The sequence below is a fragment of the Rhamphochromis sp. 'chilingali' genome (genome assembly GCF_963969265.1).
Source record: "Rhamphochromis sp. 'chilingali' genome assembly, chromosome: 12".
NCBI classification, from domain to species: domain Eukaryota; kingdom Metazoa; phylum Chordata; class Actinopteri; order Cichliformes; family Cichlidae; genus Rhamphochromis; species Rhamphochromis sp. 'chilingali'.
In genome coordinates this window covers 32,521,670-32,537,264 of record NC_137939.1, presented here as the reverse complement: position 1 = coordinate 32,537,264, position 15,595 = coordinate 32,521,670, and the positions used below count along the sequence as shown (strand labels likewise).

General features: G+C 40.7%; 1 protein-coding gene across 1 annotated transcript; it reads left to right on the top strand.

Annotated features, from left to right (window-relative positions):
* Positions 1 to 5,325: 5,325 nt before the first annotated feature.
* Positions 5,326 to 14,940, top strand: ctdsp2 (CTD (carboxy-terminal domain, RNA polymerase II, polypeptide A) small phosphatase 2). The gene is made up of 7 exons (XM_080899462.1): positions 5,326 to 6,221; positions 9,124 to 9,302; positions 10,515 to 10,616; positions 10,984 to 11,040; positions 12,177 to 12,269; positions 12,602 to 12,787; positions 13,161 to 14,940. Exons 1-7 carry the CDS (start codon positions 6,161 to 6,163, stop codon positions 13,284 to 13,286), a joined length of 804 nt encoding a protein of 267 aa, XP_080755588.1. The 5' UTR covers positions 5,326 to 6,160; the 3' UTR covers positions 13,287 to 14,940.
* The last annotated feature ends 655 nt before the right edge of the window (positions 14,941 to 15,595 follow it).

Here is a 15,595-nt window from a genome sequence, read left to right as displayed (position 1 = left end):
TCAGCAGCATACGGAATCTTCTGACATGCAGCAGAGATAAGGAGAAACTTCCCCAAATGCAGGAAGTCGCTAAAGAAAAAAAGAGGTCAGGAAGAGCCGCTGAGGAAGGATCCAGGATGTTATGCTCAGAAAAGCAACAGTGCAGACTTCCAATGTGAACAACTGAGATGACAAAATTAGACCTTAAACGTCTGAAGAAACTGAATTTATCGGAGAGGTGTTAAGACGTGATGAAAAAAAGAAATATAAAAATAAATGAAGTAACAAAATCAGCTAAAATTGCACTAATATAATTAAACAGGAGAATAACGTGTAAGTTATTAATAAACAGACTCAATTTTTGTTCTTAAATGGCACTAGAAGTGTGCAAAAACAAAGTTTTCTGGAAGTTCACTTACAAACGCTAAAGACCGCTTCAATCCAAGAAATACAGTAAACAAACATTTTTTGGTTTGGTTACATTTTTTGTATTTTGAGCTAATTGAATTCAAACTGCAGTTTCTCTTTCAGCCACAGGGAGGTGTTGCAGGCTTCAGGAGAGACTTCTCATTTACAGTAAACATTTCACTACCACAGCTTACAGCATAACACATTAAAGGACATGCAGGCTTACATCATGCCCATGTGCAGTCACCAAAAGCAGCGTTACTGTGTGAGACTAAATGACTGCTGAGCGCTGAGACTCGCTGCTGCTGCTGCTGCACATGCCTGTGGTGGTATGTCAGAAGAGTTGCAACTTATTGTGCAACTGAGAGCCAAACACTGCTTGTTTCACTGTTTGAATTCCAGTGCTGAAGTGCTTCGGCTTTGCGAGCTGAGCTGAGGCGGATGAACAGGTTTTTCTTTGCATTGTGGCGGGGAACTTTTTTTTTTTTTCCTTCTCTCTCTCTCTCTCTCTCTCCCTGTCATGGAGGCAGACTTATGTAAGAGGGGAGAGTCTTCCCACCGCCCCTCTCTGTTTTTGTTTTTCTCAATGAGCCAATGTCTCCCTGCCTAGGCCTCACAGCCTGTCCAGTAGGCCCCTTTCCTGGAAACATAGCCTAGCAGAGGCCACTCAGGGGCAGGCCTGTGAGGTGGGAGGGTGGGGTGGGGGGGCTCTTCCAGCAAATCACATGATTTGACCCTACAGTCATAGCTCTACATGAGGCTCAGATGCTGCAAGAACATTTCAGCAGCCAGTTTGTCATCAGCATGATTGGATGCGGCTTTAATGCATGGCAGAGTGCATGAGGCTGTAAGTAGACTCCGTGCATCCCCAGGTGGGACATTTTTGAAGTAGAAACACAACATCTAAAGGACAGTGTGTGTGTGTGTGTGTGTGTGTGTGTGTGTGTGTGTGTGTGTGTGTGTGTGTGTGTTCTTTAAAGTCAGTTATGTCATTTATTTTTATGTTGTTGGCCTTAATGCCAAAATAAACTTGATGAACAGTTTTGCAGAGATTAAAAAAATATATTTTAGTATTTGATTATGCTCACCATGATATTTAAAAATGTAATATTGATAGAGTGTCAATAATGCACATGTGATAATAGTTTTTTTGTGTGCCATTTCCACAGCGATGGTTACAGACTCTCCTTTTGTAGTCTTTGCACTTATTTTAAGTTGAAGTTATTTGCCATAGATTAACATTGTAGCTATTTTTCTCTCTGTATATATTGCAATAATATTGATTCAGTCTGACAATAATTGTTAATTGAAAATCCATTATTGTGACAGCCCTACTTGATGGAAATTCAGTGATGTGTTTCATCCAATCTAAAGCTGATGCATCGAGCTTCTTTATTGTGTGTTTGTCTTTTATATTTCCAGTTACGTTGCTGTTAGAGCAGTGGTTCTCATTCTCAAAGTGGGGTCTGGGTTCGTAGCCATGAAGCAGTCTTTGCCTTCCCAGTAGATACATCTCTGGTGTTAACCCCAAATCATTCAGTTTTAATGCTGAAAACCTGCATTTAAAAATGATCAAACTTACACAAAACTTCACAGTTTCATCAATTTATCTCGACTGTTTTGGCCAATATTAGAACACAGTTGATGTTACTAAAATAATCATTTGCTTTGAATTAGTTAATTGACCTTCATTATATAATAAAGAACACAAAGATGTGAACATTTACACCATCCAAACAAATATCTTGTGCCCTTTACTCCCACTCATTTCAAATATGAGCCAGCAGAAGCTCTGATATGTTGTGACACATTATGCCACGTGTCTGACGTAGAAAGGCTAAAAATAATTCCCACGTAGTAATTTAAATACTAGCAGGATTAAAAGGTGGTTCTGGGAAATGTTTCCAAGAACCACCTGGTCCCCGGCCCCCAAAAGGTTGAGAACCAGTGTGTTAGAGGTTAAAAAGTCAATGATTGATTTTTTTGTTTTTGGACAAATCTTTTGATTACCCTCGTTATGGTAGAAAGCACCGTAGTGTTTTTATCACTGTGGCTCACCAGAACTCACTGTTTTAATGAGTTTCAATTATTAAAATCATTAACTGTGTTATTGAATTGTAAACAAAAAGCTCCACACTGGGGGGGGGGGGGGGGTAGAAAATGCAATAAACACTAACATGGCTTCACATGTTGACTTTAAAAAATGCACGGGTGCACTTATTGCTCTTAAGTGGTTGCGCTTAGGTCCCGTTAGAGCACTGGAAGATTGGTGGAGGGTTACGCCTGCAGCACCCCCTCAACCCTTAGCCCTTTTAACAGCTGCTGACCCCGCTGCTCTTTTGCTGTCTTGGAGAGGAATACCAGAAGATGAGGGCAGCAGAACGCAGGCACTGATAATGAATTTCAAGTTGATTTAGTAAACAGTGGCATCAGCTTTAAACCACATGACATTTTCCAGCTGTGCGGCCCGTACTTGTTTTGTATATATTTTTACACCGAGCTGTCAGTGCTGCCTTAAAATGTCCCACACCAGGAATGCAAACAGCGGGGCCATTCTTGTTTATGTCTTGCATTGTGGCTGCTGTGGGCACTGGCTGAGCTCGCGGTATAATGGGCCCACATGTGTTTGGAATGGACCGTCTCAGCTGTGTAGTTATTCCTTTTATTAACAAGCTGCTTCTCCGTTTCTTCCTACAGGTTTACGGTCTGTGCCGCTTTCAGTGTGCTTTACATGTGTGTTTCGTGTGGTTAAATATAGCAGATATGTGCTGTTGCTTAATTTCACACCATATTTGCTTACTGTATGCTGCAGGGGAGAGGATCACTTTGATTTACTCAGAGGTCTTTGAGCTTTCAGAGGATGAGGAGGAGGCACTCTGCAGAACCTCCACGCTGTAAATATAAATATCTGGGGACCCGATGGTTGACCACATTGCCTAACATCATGTCAAACCCACTTCTGTTTATTTGAGCAAGGTCAAACAAATGTGTTTTAGTTCCAGCTGCTCAGAAAATCGCTATACTCGGTGTAGTGAAAATGATTATATAACACACAGGATTTGTCTGCAGTTCAATGCAACTTATTCAAATGAAAAACAACTACAACCACAACTGTTTGTGATTTTTCCCCCTCCCTCCCGGATGAATAAGTGGATGTAAAGACAGATAGCTTTATTAAATGCCACGCTGCACGACTCTATTTCTATATGATGCAACCATCCTGCAATGTTTATGAGCAGCAGCCTCATGCTAAAGTACAGTAACTGCAGCACAGTCTGAGTGCGTTATTGCGCAAATGTTCAGTGATTGCCATAACACAGTGGCTCCCAGGGCTGGAGCCGCACCCCCCCTCCACCCAAGCAGTTTTAGGCAAAAAAACAAGTTTCATTTTAGTAGGAAGTGAAATGAAAGAGAAAAATGAAAGGAGCTTGGGTCATTGGTTTCACTCTGCCCTCTCTTACCTCCGTACATGAAGCTCTCCCATGTACTCCCGCATGGGGTTATATCTCTACCAGCAAAGCCTTTCATGTCTCCATGAAGGAAAAGGTGAAAAGCTCTTCCTGTCACATGGATTAAAGGTGATTATTTCAACTTTTAAATGAATCTTGTACAATTGTAAAATACTTTGTTTTTGAAAAGAGACACTTGAATCTTCTTACAGCCAGGGTTCTTTAAAAACTCTTATGTGCTCACGTTTTACTACTGCTACAAACACAGATTCCCTGTGTATTTGTTTAGTGTTTATCACTTTTATGTCCTTCAGTGAGCCCGGTGCTGAGCTCTTCCTACTCTTTTTCTTCTAATCAGAGGTTATGACATTGGAAAAACCAGGAATTTAGGGAGGTAAAGTAAAAGTTAAGCCAGAGGAAAATGCAAATTAGAGGCAGAAATCCAAGTATTAAAAACACTAAAAATAATGATAAAGCAGTATTTGCGGAGGTGCTGGTGGGTGTGTTTATTATTCTGGGCTATAATTTAAAAAAAATGGTAGCTGGTCATCTGGTTTAGAGGAATCATTATCTTTTAAAATTCATGGTAAGAGACTGATGAGAAGCCTGGAAGTTAAGTTAGCTCATGCTCGTTTCTCAGGCGGCAACCTATCTTTTGGCAGCAGATTGAAGGTTGTGCACCAGTCCCTGACTCTGCAGATGCCAGCACTCTTAAACCCTTTGATGTCACCCATCATTGTACCTTCTACAAGAACCATTCAAATAGAAAAATACTTTTTTTTCTCCCCCATTTACAAAGCCATTCTTGTATATATTATGACTTTTAAGGTTTTAAAGTTTAGGTTACAGTGCACAGCAATGCATTACCTTAGATATCTCTCTTGTGACTGTTATTATTAAGCGGTCTTGGGTGAGACAAGTATGTCATTGTATGTTTAAGCTCATGTTCTGTGATGTTTTATAAAAATGAATGCTCCTGCTTTTCCTTTTGTGTCACCTTGTTCTTGATTTTTTTTATTATAATTATTTTAAATCTTACATATATGTGTGTTTGAATGTAGAAATACATTTCTGCATATATTCACAGCCTTATCTTGACAGACTGCTAGTATCAGAACTGTGCAAAGCCACTTTTAAACACTGATCTGTTTTTTTATTATATATATATATACATAACTTTTATTCGGCATTTCTGTAATGTACATTTTATCTCTGTGTCCTTTTCTTGGTTGTATTTCTATCCCTGAGAGATGCCAAACAACATTTCAGAGTACCTGAGCATAGTTACACTATAGATGATTTATATTTTATGTAATTTACATTGATTTGCCCCTGACTAAATAAAGGTTTCTATAATTACTTGGACATGATCACAATTTCAGCCACCTCTGATTTAGTTTTAATTAGAATAATGCACGTGAACAAACAACAAAATAAATAAATAGCGTCCCTAGTGTTTAGTTTAATAATGAGTGTATTTTTTTATTCCTCGTACACTCGCATGTTTCTTGATTAAGTTGTGTTCATCAGCATTCGTTTATTTATTTGTTAATAATTCACAAACAACGTGATCTCATTTGTTGTACGAGCAGCGCTGGAATGTGTTCGCTGCGGCGCGTGCTGGCCGGGGAGGAATGCCTTGACCACGCCTCCCCTCCTCCCTGGTGTCCAATCAGGGCGCGGGTACCGTTTCAAGGCGCCCGCGGAGTCCCAACCGTAGAAAAACAAAACCTGGGATAACAACAAAACTCTCGTTTTACACCCAACTACGAACCAGAATTCGTTTTTCCGCGCTAGATCTTCCGTACGCGATCGATCCTCGCTGTTTTCCGTCGCTCCTAGTGGCCTCTCGGGCGATGTTGTTTATCTGTAGTAACGGGGGGCTTGAAACCGCCCTCCCTTGCCCCATTTCCTCGGTTGTTTTCCTTCTCTCGCCTGGATTCTCCATGTTGTTGCTGCAAAAGTGAGGACTCTCAAAAGAGAGGGGGGCTTCTCTGCGATATTACCAGCAATACAATCGGCACATCCGAGAAGACGGGCCGCACGGAGTCTCAAATAGCGTCCGAAGAACATATCCAAGTGCCTTGCCCCCTCCCCAGGCGGACCCTCCGAGGGAAGAAGAAGAAGAAGAGGCGGCGGACGGGAGAATAATAAAGAAAGCCAGGAACAAGATAAATCCTACTCCCATCGAGGATCGTAACTGAGGCGGATGACAAGTTAACTCGGCGAATAATAACGTCAGCTTGTCAATAAAACCCAATGAGGGATGCCCATCAGTACTCGGGGACAGGATTTGAGGATTTTGAGGGCTCCGTGATTGTCAGATGGAAAGTTCTGTTATCACCCAAGTGCAAAAAGAAGACGTCCAAGTGTCACCGAAAACAGGTGAGATTGGGTGTTGTTTACATCCCAAATATTCCCAGTACTCTCTTTTATGTGTACTGTTTTCTTATAAGTGATTAGTGCGGTAAGAAATCGCGTAGTGCGCCCTTTTATTTGACAGTTGCGCGCTGCGGACGCGCGGTAAGAGAGGCGTATTACCCTTTTTTGACATCCACCACCGAGCAGAGTGTAATCTTTACATCTTATCGCTGGAAAACACAAAGAGACCGTGCCGAAAGCTATCTTAATGTGTTTATTCTGTTTTGCCACAAACCTGTTGTTTTCCTCCACCAATCGACTGCTGTTGAATTTGGAAATAAAACCGTGAATATGAATAAATCCCTGTGTTTGTTTTTGTATCGGGGGCCAGATCACCGTGTAGTTCAATCTCCGTCACTATAGCTGAATTAATGCATCGGACGTAGGCTCAGGTACAAGTTCACAGTCTCCATTACGCACCGAGCTTAGTAGCTATTGTTGATCCAGTTTTTGCCTCTCTTTTTCTTTGGCAGTGTGTGTGCTCTTGTTGTGCAAACCCATCTTTCTGGTGTATTTTTTTTTACCCCCCCCCCCCAAGTTGTTCTCGGTGTCGTTGCCATGCCCAGCTTTTCCAAAATAAAAAACGAGCTGCTGTATTTATATCTATCGGGTTCCAGCTCGTTTGGCAACATCCCATATCCTTCTACTACTACCACCAACACCAGGTCGAGAGAACACGGGGAGCCCTGCCTGACTGTCACCACAGGCAGCACTTACAGCTCGGTGTTTTTCAGTCTTCACAAACTACTCTTCGTGTTTTTGTTAATTGACCATGGTGGTCACATATCCGTGCGCCGTCGCTGGCTTCACGAAATAATGCTGCGCTGCTCTTTATTTATTTATTTATTTTTATTTTTATCGTTTCATTTGACAAAACAGCCCGAGTGGGATTTGTATTACACCATGCTGTATATTACAGGCCAAGAGAGCTTTAAGGGCTGCTGATTATACAGCAGGATTGTATAGAAATACCCGGTGCCGCGGTATTGACAGCGGAATGCACAAACACACCCCTCTGCACACGCCCGTTGTAGCGCCGTTTCAAAGATTTCGTTGTTTGCACACTTTGCTTGCGCTTGAAAGAGGCTTTGCTCGTTGATTCAGCCTCTTGGTTGTAGTTATTACAGGTCTGTGGTGCTCCAGGTCATGTGTTGGTTTTACAAAATAATTCTTCAGCATTATTCTTATTATTAATGTCATTTTGCATTGCGTGTTTTGTGAGATTAAGGGATGTTTTGGATTTTGGATCCGTGTGTGTGTGTGCGCCATTCATAAAGCTCTAAAAGATTAATCTCCTTCTTCTCATCTCTCCATCCTTTTACATGCAGAGGAGATCTAATGTATGCTGTTATGTCACACATGGCCAATAATGTCTTCCTGTGGAAATCAATAGGCTGATTTGCATGGCAAGATGCACATTCGTGGGCTATAAATAATGGAGGTTGTAGTTTTTCCCAGTGAAAATGCTGTGTGCAGAATTACCAAATCAAGATCCAGTGTCCTTTGTCTCCTAAACATGGAGTTGTGTAACATGCTTGTTGTTGTCTGCATTATGTCTTCAGAGTGTAGAAGTAATAAATGTATAAATCTCTGAGTATGCAGTTGTTTGTCACTCTTTTCCACACTTCCTCTTTCTAGCAGGGACTAGAGAGTGTTTATGAACTATTTTGATGGGTAAAAATTCTGCAAGTCCTCACATGAAATGCACTAGAGGGGAATCACAGGGATGTTTTTCCTCCCTTTTCTTACACTGGCGGTGGCACAAGTCTTTTTTGAGGCTGGGACGCTGGTGGTCACAGTGGCTGATCAAAGACCTGCACAGAGCACTGAGGTGTGACTGCCTGTCCGACTCGCTGGCTGCCTGACTGCCCGACCAGCTGCCTGTCTGGCTGTTCTGGCTCGCTTCAGGCAGCCCCGAAAGGTCCCCGAGTTTAAAATGGTTGGAATGTTTTCTGTCTGTCGAAAGGTACTGCTGAAAAGTGTGGGTTTTCCCGCCCTCTGTGATTATATAACATGTACCAGCCATTTCCAGCAGCAGCAGCAGAGGCATTAAAAACAGATTTCATGTGGAGGCTGTGCCATCCCTGTGGACAGATGGATGGTACCTTCAGGAATTAGAGAAACTCAATCTGTGTGTCACAAGCAGCTCCTGCCTAATTATCTTTTATGGATGAAGAGGAAAAAACAAACAAGAAAACATTTCAATGTGTTTGCATCAAGATTTCATTTTGGTATAAGAAAAAAGATTAGATAACATGTATCTGACCCAAGTTGTGGGCTGTAATTCAGGCCTCCACTCACCATGTTTCCCATGTTGACGACACACAGTTTCAGTGTCCGACATTACTTTTTTTTACCAGTAGAGATGAAAATTTTACTAGCCCAACCCCAAAAACGCAAAATTAGTTATTGCTAGTTTTTAATCTAAATTTGCAAAATAATTAATAAATAAAACTTTAAAATAAATGTTTTGTTAGCAAAGGGCACTCCCCTCTTTAAACACACTCACAGGGAGGCTTTTTGTCATCTTTTAAGTTTACAAGAAATCTTTGCAAACGAACAGGCAGCCTTCATTTTATCTTCCTCTGGATGTAGTTGTGCCATCGCTGCGTAAAACACATCAAGTTAAAACTATCTTTGTGGACATTTTAATGTAAAAACACCAACTGGAAGAAAAAAGTCCTCCTCGTGAGGGTTCATTTTAGCCAATTTGTTTCACAGGTGAACTCAATTTGTGGAAATGCAGTAGCTGGCCAATCAGCTTGCTCCACATACCTTTTTATTGGTCCACAAACATTGGGAGCACTGGTTCTGTTGAGTGCTGCTGTTTCCTCATGAAGCGTGTTTGTGTCTCTGCTCCCGGCAGGCCAGGTGAGCCGGTCTGCCCTGAAACAGCCGCGGAGTTGCAACATCTTCAAAGCGCTTTTCTGTTGCCTCCAAGCTCAGGATGGCCCCAAATCACCAGCACTGCCGCCGCCGCCACCGCCTCCATCACCCTCCCAGCAGGGATTGCTGGAGTCACAGGAAAATGGGATGGTTGTCAAGGTAACAGTATTCGCATTTCAGAGATATTTCCGCACAGCTGAAATCAATTTGAAGACCTCAGCTTCAGCCCCTGCCTTTACTTTTGTTTATTTAAGATCTTACTTCCTTGTTGCACACACCCACACACAGACACACACACACACTGCTTGCCATAAAAGAGGTGTGTGAATAGTTTAGCCATCTGTACGGATAAACTTAACACGCTGTTGTAAAACTGCACTTATTGTTGTCGTCTTTTTACAACTAAAACCACCGCTGCACCTGCTCTAAACGTCTTGAAAGCTAACCGCAACTGTCTGTGGATATGGAATCACTTTGATGTTCTCGCTTTATCCCCCCCACCCCCCGAAGGAAGATAAGAAATGAGAGAGTGACTATCAGTCCTTTAGGCAGGCAGAGAATCGGTGTATTGTGTTCCTCATAATTGCTGAGGTGGAGGGGAAAAAAATAAAATAAAGCTCAGAGCGCTTGCTGGCCACGCTGGTGAGCGCTGTCAGCTTGATTAGGGCTTCACCACCATGTTAGGGGTATTTTAATGAGATGCCATGTTTGTTCATGTTGAGGAGTGTCCTCCAGCATCAGGAGCAAACAGCAAGCAGCATCTGTAGGACCCTGGTTATTGTCTGCCAGGCTCCTACTGATATGAAACCAAATTAAACATTTGGCACCGCTAGCTTTGTTTCATTTGGTTTCTTGTGTTTAGTTGAACAAAATTGTTCTAGCAGTCTCCCAGCACCCCCTCCCCAGCATAGTCTTTCCTCGATCTTAATTTGCCATCCGTAATAGATAAGCCATTTCTGTTATGTAATAAAATTAATAATTAATTTCACTTTGCCTCTTCTCATAAAGAGGCTGGAATGAAACAAAACTAAGAGTGTGTGTGGGGGGGGCTGGCTATCTGAAAATGAGTTTGAATCAAGGTTATCGTTTTCCCCTGCAGGTGAATTCCTGTTGAGTTTGACAAGATGCATTGGAGAAATACTGCAAAAAAGACACATGCTAATCATAAAGCTATACCACACAGAGGCTGTTACAGTAAATCCTTAAACTTCCACACATGCATGCTTAACAAAAACCAGTATAATCGAATTTCCCCAGAGGTAAAAATCCAGACCAAGCTTTCAGGTTTTCCATATAACTCAATGCCCTGTTGGCTACTTTGTGTTTCTCAAGTGTAATGATGAATATGACAGTCTACATGCATTTCTTTAGCTATCTGAACCAAACCTGCTGCCTGAGGTGACGGCCCAGGACCAAGGGAAGCTATGTGTGGTCATAGACCTGGATGAGACCCTGGTGCACAGCTCATTCAAGGTACCGCTAACACCGGCCCAACATTATTTCAGCATGTTTACCCATGTCAGTTGGTGATTTGATGTTTCAGCTTTTCCTTCCTGCAGAAATGACAGTTGTATTTGGGTAACATTGATTAAACGACCGCCTGTCTATTGGGCGTGTTTCTGCTGCGATTCTTTGTTTCTCTTAGAAAAGTCGTCGCATGTGTTTGAGGAACATCAAAGCAAGTCATATTCTATTTGTGTAGCCTATGTGCTGTGATTTATGGCAGCGATGAAGAGCCTGGTTCTTGCTGTTCAGCTGTTATGTAATGCCATGTGAATGTACACAGCGTGGCTCATGTGAATGAGCATGCCAACCATCTCCCTCTGTGTTCTCCCTCCAGCCTATTAGTAATGCAGACTTCATCGTGCCTGTGGAGATAGAGGGGACCACACACCAGGTAAACTACTCTGTATGAGTGCCTTTCCTGTAAGGGGGTGGGGGGGTGTATGTATGTTGTGTTTGCAGTGGTTGCTGAGCTGAAAAGGGATGGGTCAGTTAAGTTTTTTTTTTAAGATGGTTAAACAGAGCCCTCTAGTGGCCAGAATTTGAACAAGACTGCACAAGTCAAAGTGGATGCATCAGCAGGAAAATGAGTCATTTCAGCTAAAATGTCATTAATAATTGATACAGTGCCTCTGCAAGGAAGATTTTGAAATAAATACACAAGTATAGCATTGTGTTGATCTTTGGGGCACAAGGTCTTAAAGTTGGACGTGTGGAAATATTAACTAAGAAATGTGATTCGAGCGACCCCTGTGTGATGGTAAGGAATCCTGTGGGCCTCTGCCTGGTTCAAGTAATCCAGGATAGGCTGGTTAACACTGCACGGCCTATTCTTGATTACTTGTTTCAGGAACTGGCCATTAGCAGCTGACGGATGGAAATGAATCGTGCAGATGAACAAAAACATGGAAATCCCTATTAAACCTTCACGCTTTACAGACTAGTTGATCTTGCAACTGCATTGATAATGGACATGGCACAAAATCTTTCAGAAGTGAGAGATGCACTTTTTTGTTTAATTTAAATTGTATGTTGTGTACTTTTATTTCCACTTGAACACTTACAAGATCCCAAAGCAAGCTGCCAGTTTAAGAAGTTATTGCTGCACTGATCTTACCAATTATCTGTAGTGTCTGGAAGACTAATAACTACCTTCTCTTTAAAGTGTTCTCCATGTATTGGATATCTTTAGGATTGGCATATTTCTCTTTATCTTGTGCTAAGTCTGCATTTGTTTCAGCTTCCTGTCTTGATAGTGTATTTTTTTTTTTTTTTTTTAAAGGTGACAGCTTCCTTATCCTGTTTCCCAGTTTTAAAAACTTGTGTGAAATCAAGCTGAGGCATAATTATTTTTATAAGACTTAACATATTCTAAGCTCTACTTTACAAAAAAAGCCTTGTCCTAGACCTCTTGAGCACTAAAATTATTATTATTATTTTTTAAATATACTTTAAGCTTCATTGGCAGTATTTGGTTAAATGACAATCATGTTTGTTGAGCTGTTCACCAACCTCTTGCTTCCCTTTCAGGTGTATGTGCTGAAGAGGCCGTATGTGGACGAGTTCCTGCAGAGAATGGGCGAATTGTTTGAATGTGTGCTGTTTACAGCCAGTCTCGCTAAGGTACTTCACATCAGATATTGACAGTGATCCTGAAATTAGATGCTGGAATAAAACATGAAGATCCTTGTTTAGCTGATGTCTGATCTATCAGATCTGCTTTCTCTCACCTTTTTAGTTCCCTCTCTTACTCTAACGTGCTGGTAGACACCTTAGTGAACACCCACACCCTCCATGCTTAAAGGAATAGATGGGTGTCAGTTTATACACAACTCATCTTAAAGTCTTAGTGCCAGCTGTGTCCCAGCTTAATATTCTGTAGCAGCTTGGGACAGCTTAGCCCAGCCTTGTACGTCCCTGCTCTTCCCTCACCTGCTACCCAATCCTCCCACCAGTACGCAGACCCGGTGACGGACCTGCTGGACCAGGGAGGAGTATTCCGGACCCGGTTGTTTCGGGAATCTTGTGTATTCCACCAGGGCTGCTATGTCAAGGATTTAAGCCGCCTAGGCAGAGACCTCCACAAAACCCTCATCCTGGACAACTCTCCTGCCTCTTACATATTCCACCCAAATAATGCTGTGAGTTTGGACCAGTCTCTGCAAATCTGGTGCACACTGCCTTTCATAAAGGACTTAGTTGGTTGTATGTGTCAAATTTAGCTGTCTGAGAACTTGAACCACAGAAGTGAATTTGCTGTATTTGATCAATCAAGCCAGGAACATAACCAAATTATGAATCTGTCTGTACTAGGAAAAGGTTTTCCTGACCAATATGATGTAAAACCGCCAAACTAAACACTTGTCTTTAGATCTCTTTTTCCTGAAACAAAAGGTAAAAATTACTTTAGTTATCATAGGTTGCTGTTAAGGGTTGAATTGGCTTTGTGTTTACTTGGTGCACGCTTAGCTAGGGTAGATGCACCTTATATAATCGAGTGTTTCTTTGCCCCAGATTCCGGTGGTGTCGTGGTTTGACGACGTGGATGATGCTGAGCTGCTAAACCTTCTTCCTGTGTTTGAAGATCTTAGCCAAGCTGATAACGTTTACACCCGGCTGGACCAGCTTCGTGGACAATAGCTTTCAACAGACCTGCTCGACTCCAACGGGAGCAGCAGCGCTAAAGTTGACTAAAATAGCCACATGTATTCAGAACATAGACATACGTTTCCAGACTGTTCTCTTTGCCTGCGCACAAAATCCTTCTGTTTAGAAAACTGCATTGGTATGAGGTCAAGGAAATTCTAAGCCTGGGGAAAGATTGTTGGCTCAATTGAAAGTGTATGTCACAAAGTGAGGCCTCTCCTCTGATCCACAGTGCTGACAATAATCACAAATCACTACTTTTAAGCACCACGACAGAGCTGCAAACAACAAAAAAACACCAACCAAAGCACTCCCATCACAATCACTCCAGTTGGTATGAATTTTAAAGGGGTTCTTTTGCCAAAGCAGAAGCCTGCCTGTCCTGACTTGACTTTTGGACATTGTTTTTTGTTAATTGTGCCTTGTATGGAACAACAAAAACACCTTTTCTAATAAACGATTTTATACCTTTCATTTTAATAGGCTGTTTTATAAGGAAATCTATTTTTAAACGGTCAGCGCGGTTCCTCTATGCAACCCAGTTCTGTGATCACATGGACAGTACCTCTTGCGTCGCCAGTCAAGCAGACATTACTGTAGCCTTATTTAACTATAAATGGGTGTCAAAACAAGTGTATTTAGTCATTTGTATCATGAAAGTGGTTTCTACATAACATGCAATATAAATCCTAAGTGGTCAAATTGACATTTGATACTATTGGTTATAAAGTTGGATAAATGGGGTGAAATCTCGTTTTTGGTCCTTTCAAAAACAGACACTGGAATTTTTTATTTATTTTTTTTAATTGTTTTTCATAGGACACATTTATTTCTAAATGCCACAGTTTTAAGTCATAGCTTAATATTTCATTTGTTACTATATTCTTCTATTGCTCAATGGCAAACAACTTGCACTTTTATATTGACAGTGCTGTAAGTAAAAGCTGTGCCTTTTGAAATTAGGACAGAATGGTGTTTTGCCTGAACAGAGATTTGTAGGCATACACACTGATGTGTCATGCTGAGCGTGAGAAAACACTGTCAGGAGCAAGTTTAATGCCAGGGGCTGCGGTACTTGCAGTGCAACACTTGAAAATATCAAATTTGATATATTTGGGTTTCTTTTTTTTTTTTTTTTTTAAACGTGTCTTTTTCTATATTTATTGGCCAAAAACTTGTGTCCAGTACTTCATAATGCTCAACCCTGTGTATTGTAATCCGTTTGCCTGTTTTGAGGCTGGCCTTGTGTTTAACTGTTTTATCTGTGCCTAAATCATGCACGTTTTGCTGTCAGAATTAACTATACAAAACCTTACAGTTAAATCAGCGATCGGATGTAAAGAGGAGATTCAATCATTCAAGCAAACATACATTTGAAATCCAGTACCACAGAGATTTTGAGAGGTTACGTTTTTTTGGGGGGGTTGAATGGTTTTTTTTTTTTTTTTTCTATGATGTTTTATGTCTGCATGTCAACTAGTGAAACATGACAATGAGAATATTGAAACCAGTTGTGATGACCAAAAGTATTTGTTTAAAGTCACAATTTGTCTTTGTATGAGAATAAATCCAGAACTTAATTTTTCTCTACCTGGTCTGACCAAAACTCTAAAAGACCTGCTACCAATTTTTATTTTCAAATAGGTTTTATTTTCAAATAAAAATTGGTTCTATTTTACTACCTTTGCGTATGTGTGTTTTATGCCATGTTACAAAGAAAATCACTGTAGTGTATTAAATATCTTTAAATATTTGATTAAGTTTTTACATCTAATGAAAGAAAAATTACATGTTTGTACAGTATATAGTACTTTCATGACCAACTTTACTAAGGTGCTGTTTTTAGGGAAACATTTGGGAACCAAATTACTTTTTGTCTTTTTTTTAAACTTCATTTCAGAGCAGAGAATAATTTGTTTACTCGTTTAGAGTTCTAAAAAACTACCATCGTACAATTCGTACTTAAAAAGAAATAACATAATAAAGATGATACAGGCTTTTGTGGACTATTTAATTTAGGATTTTTCTTAAATGGATAAAGCGAAAGAAAGAATTTAAAGCTTAATTGGGAACTAACTTACACGTCGAAACATTTCATTGACCAAAATTAATGTTTAGTGGAAGCTACTTCAAGTATTAAATTTAATAAATATTTAAGATGTAACCATAAAGAAACACATTTTTTGCACATTTTTCTTTTCTTTTGCAGAGCTTAACAACTAAGTAACTTATACAATACAAAGTGCTATATTTTTGTCATTATAAACTATTATTGCATAGGCTACTTTTGGTATAATGACTAA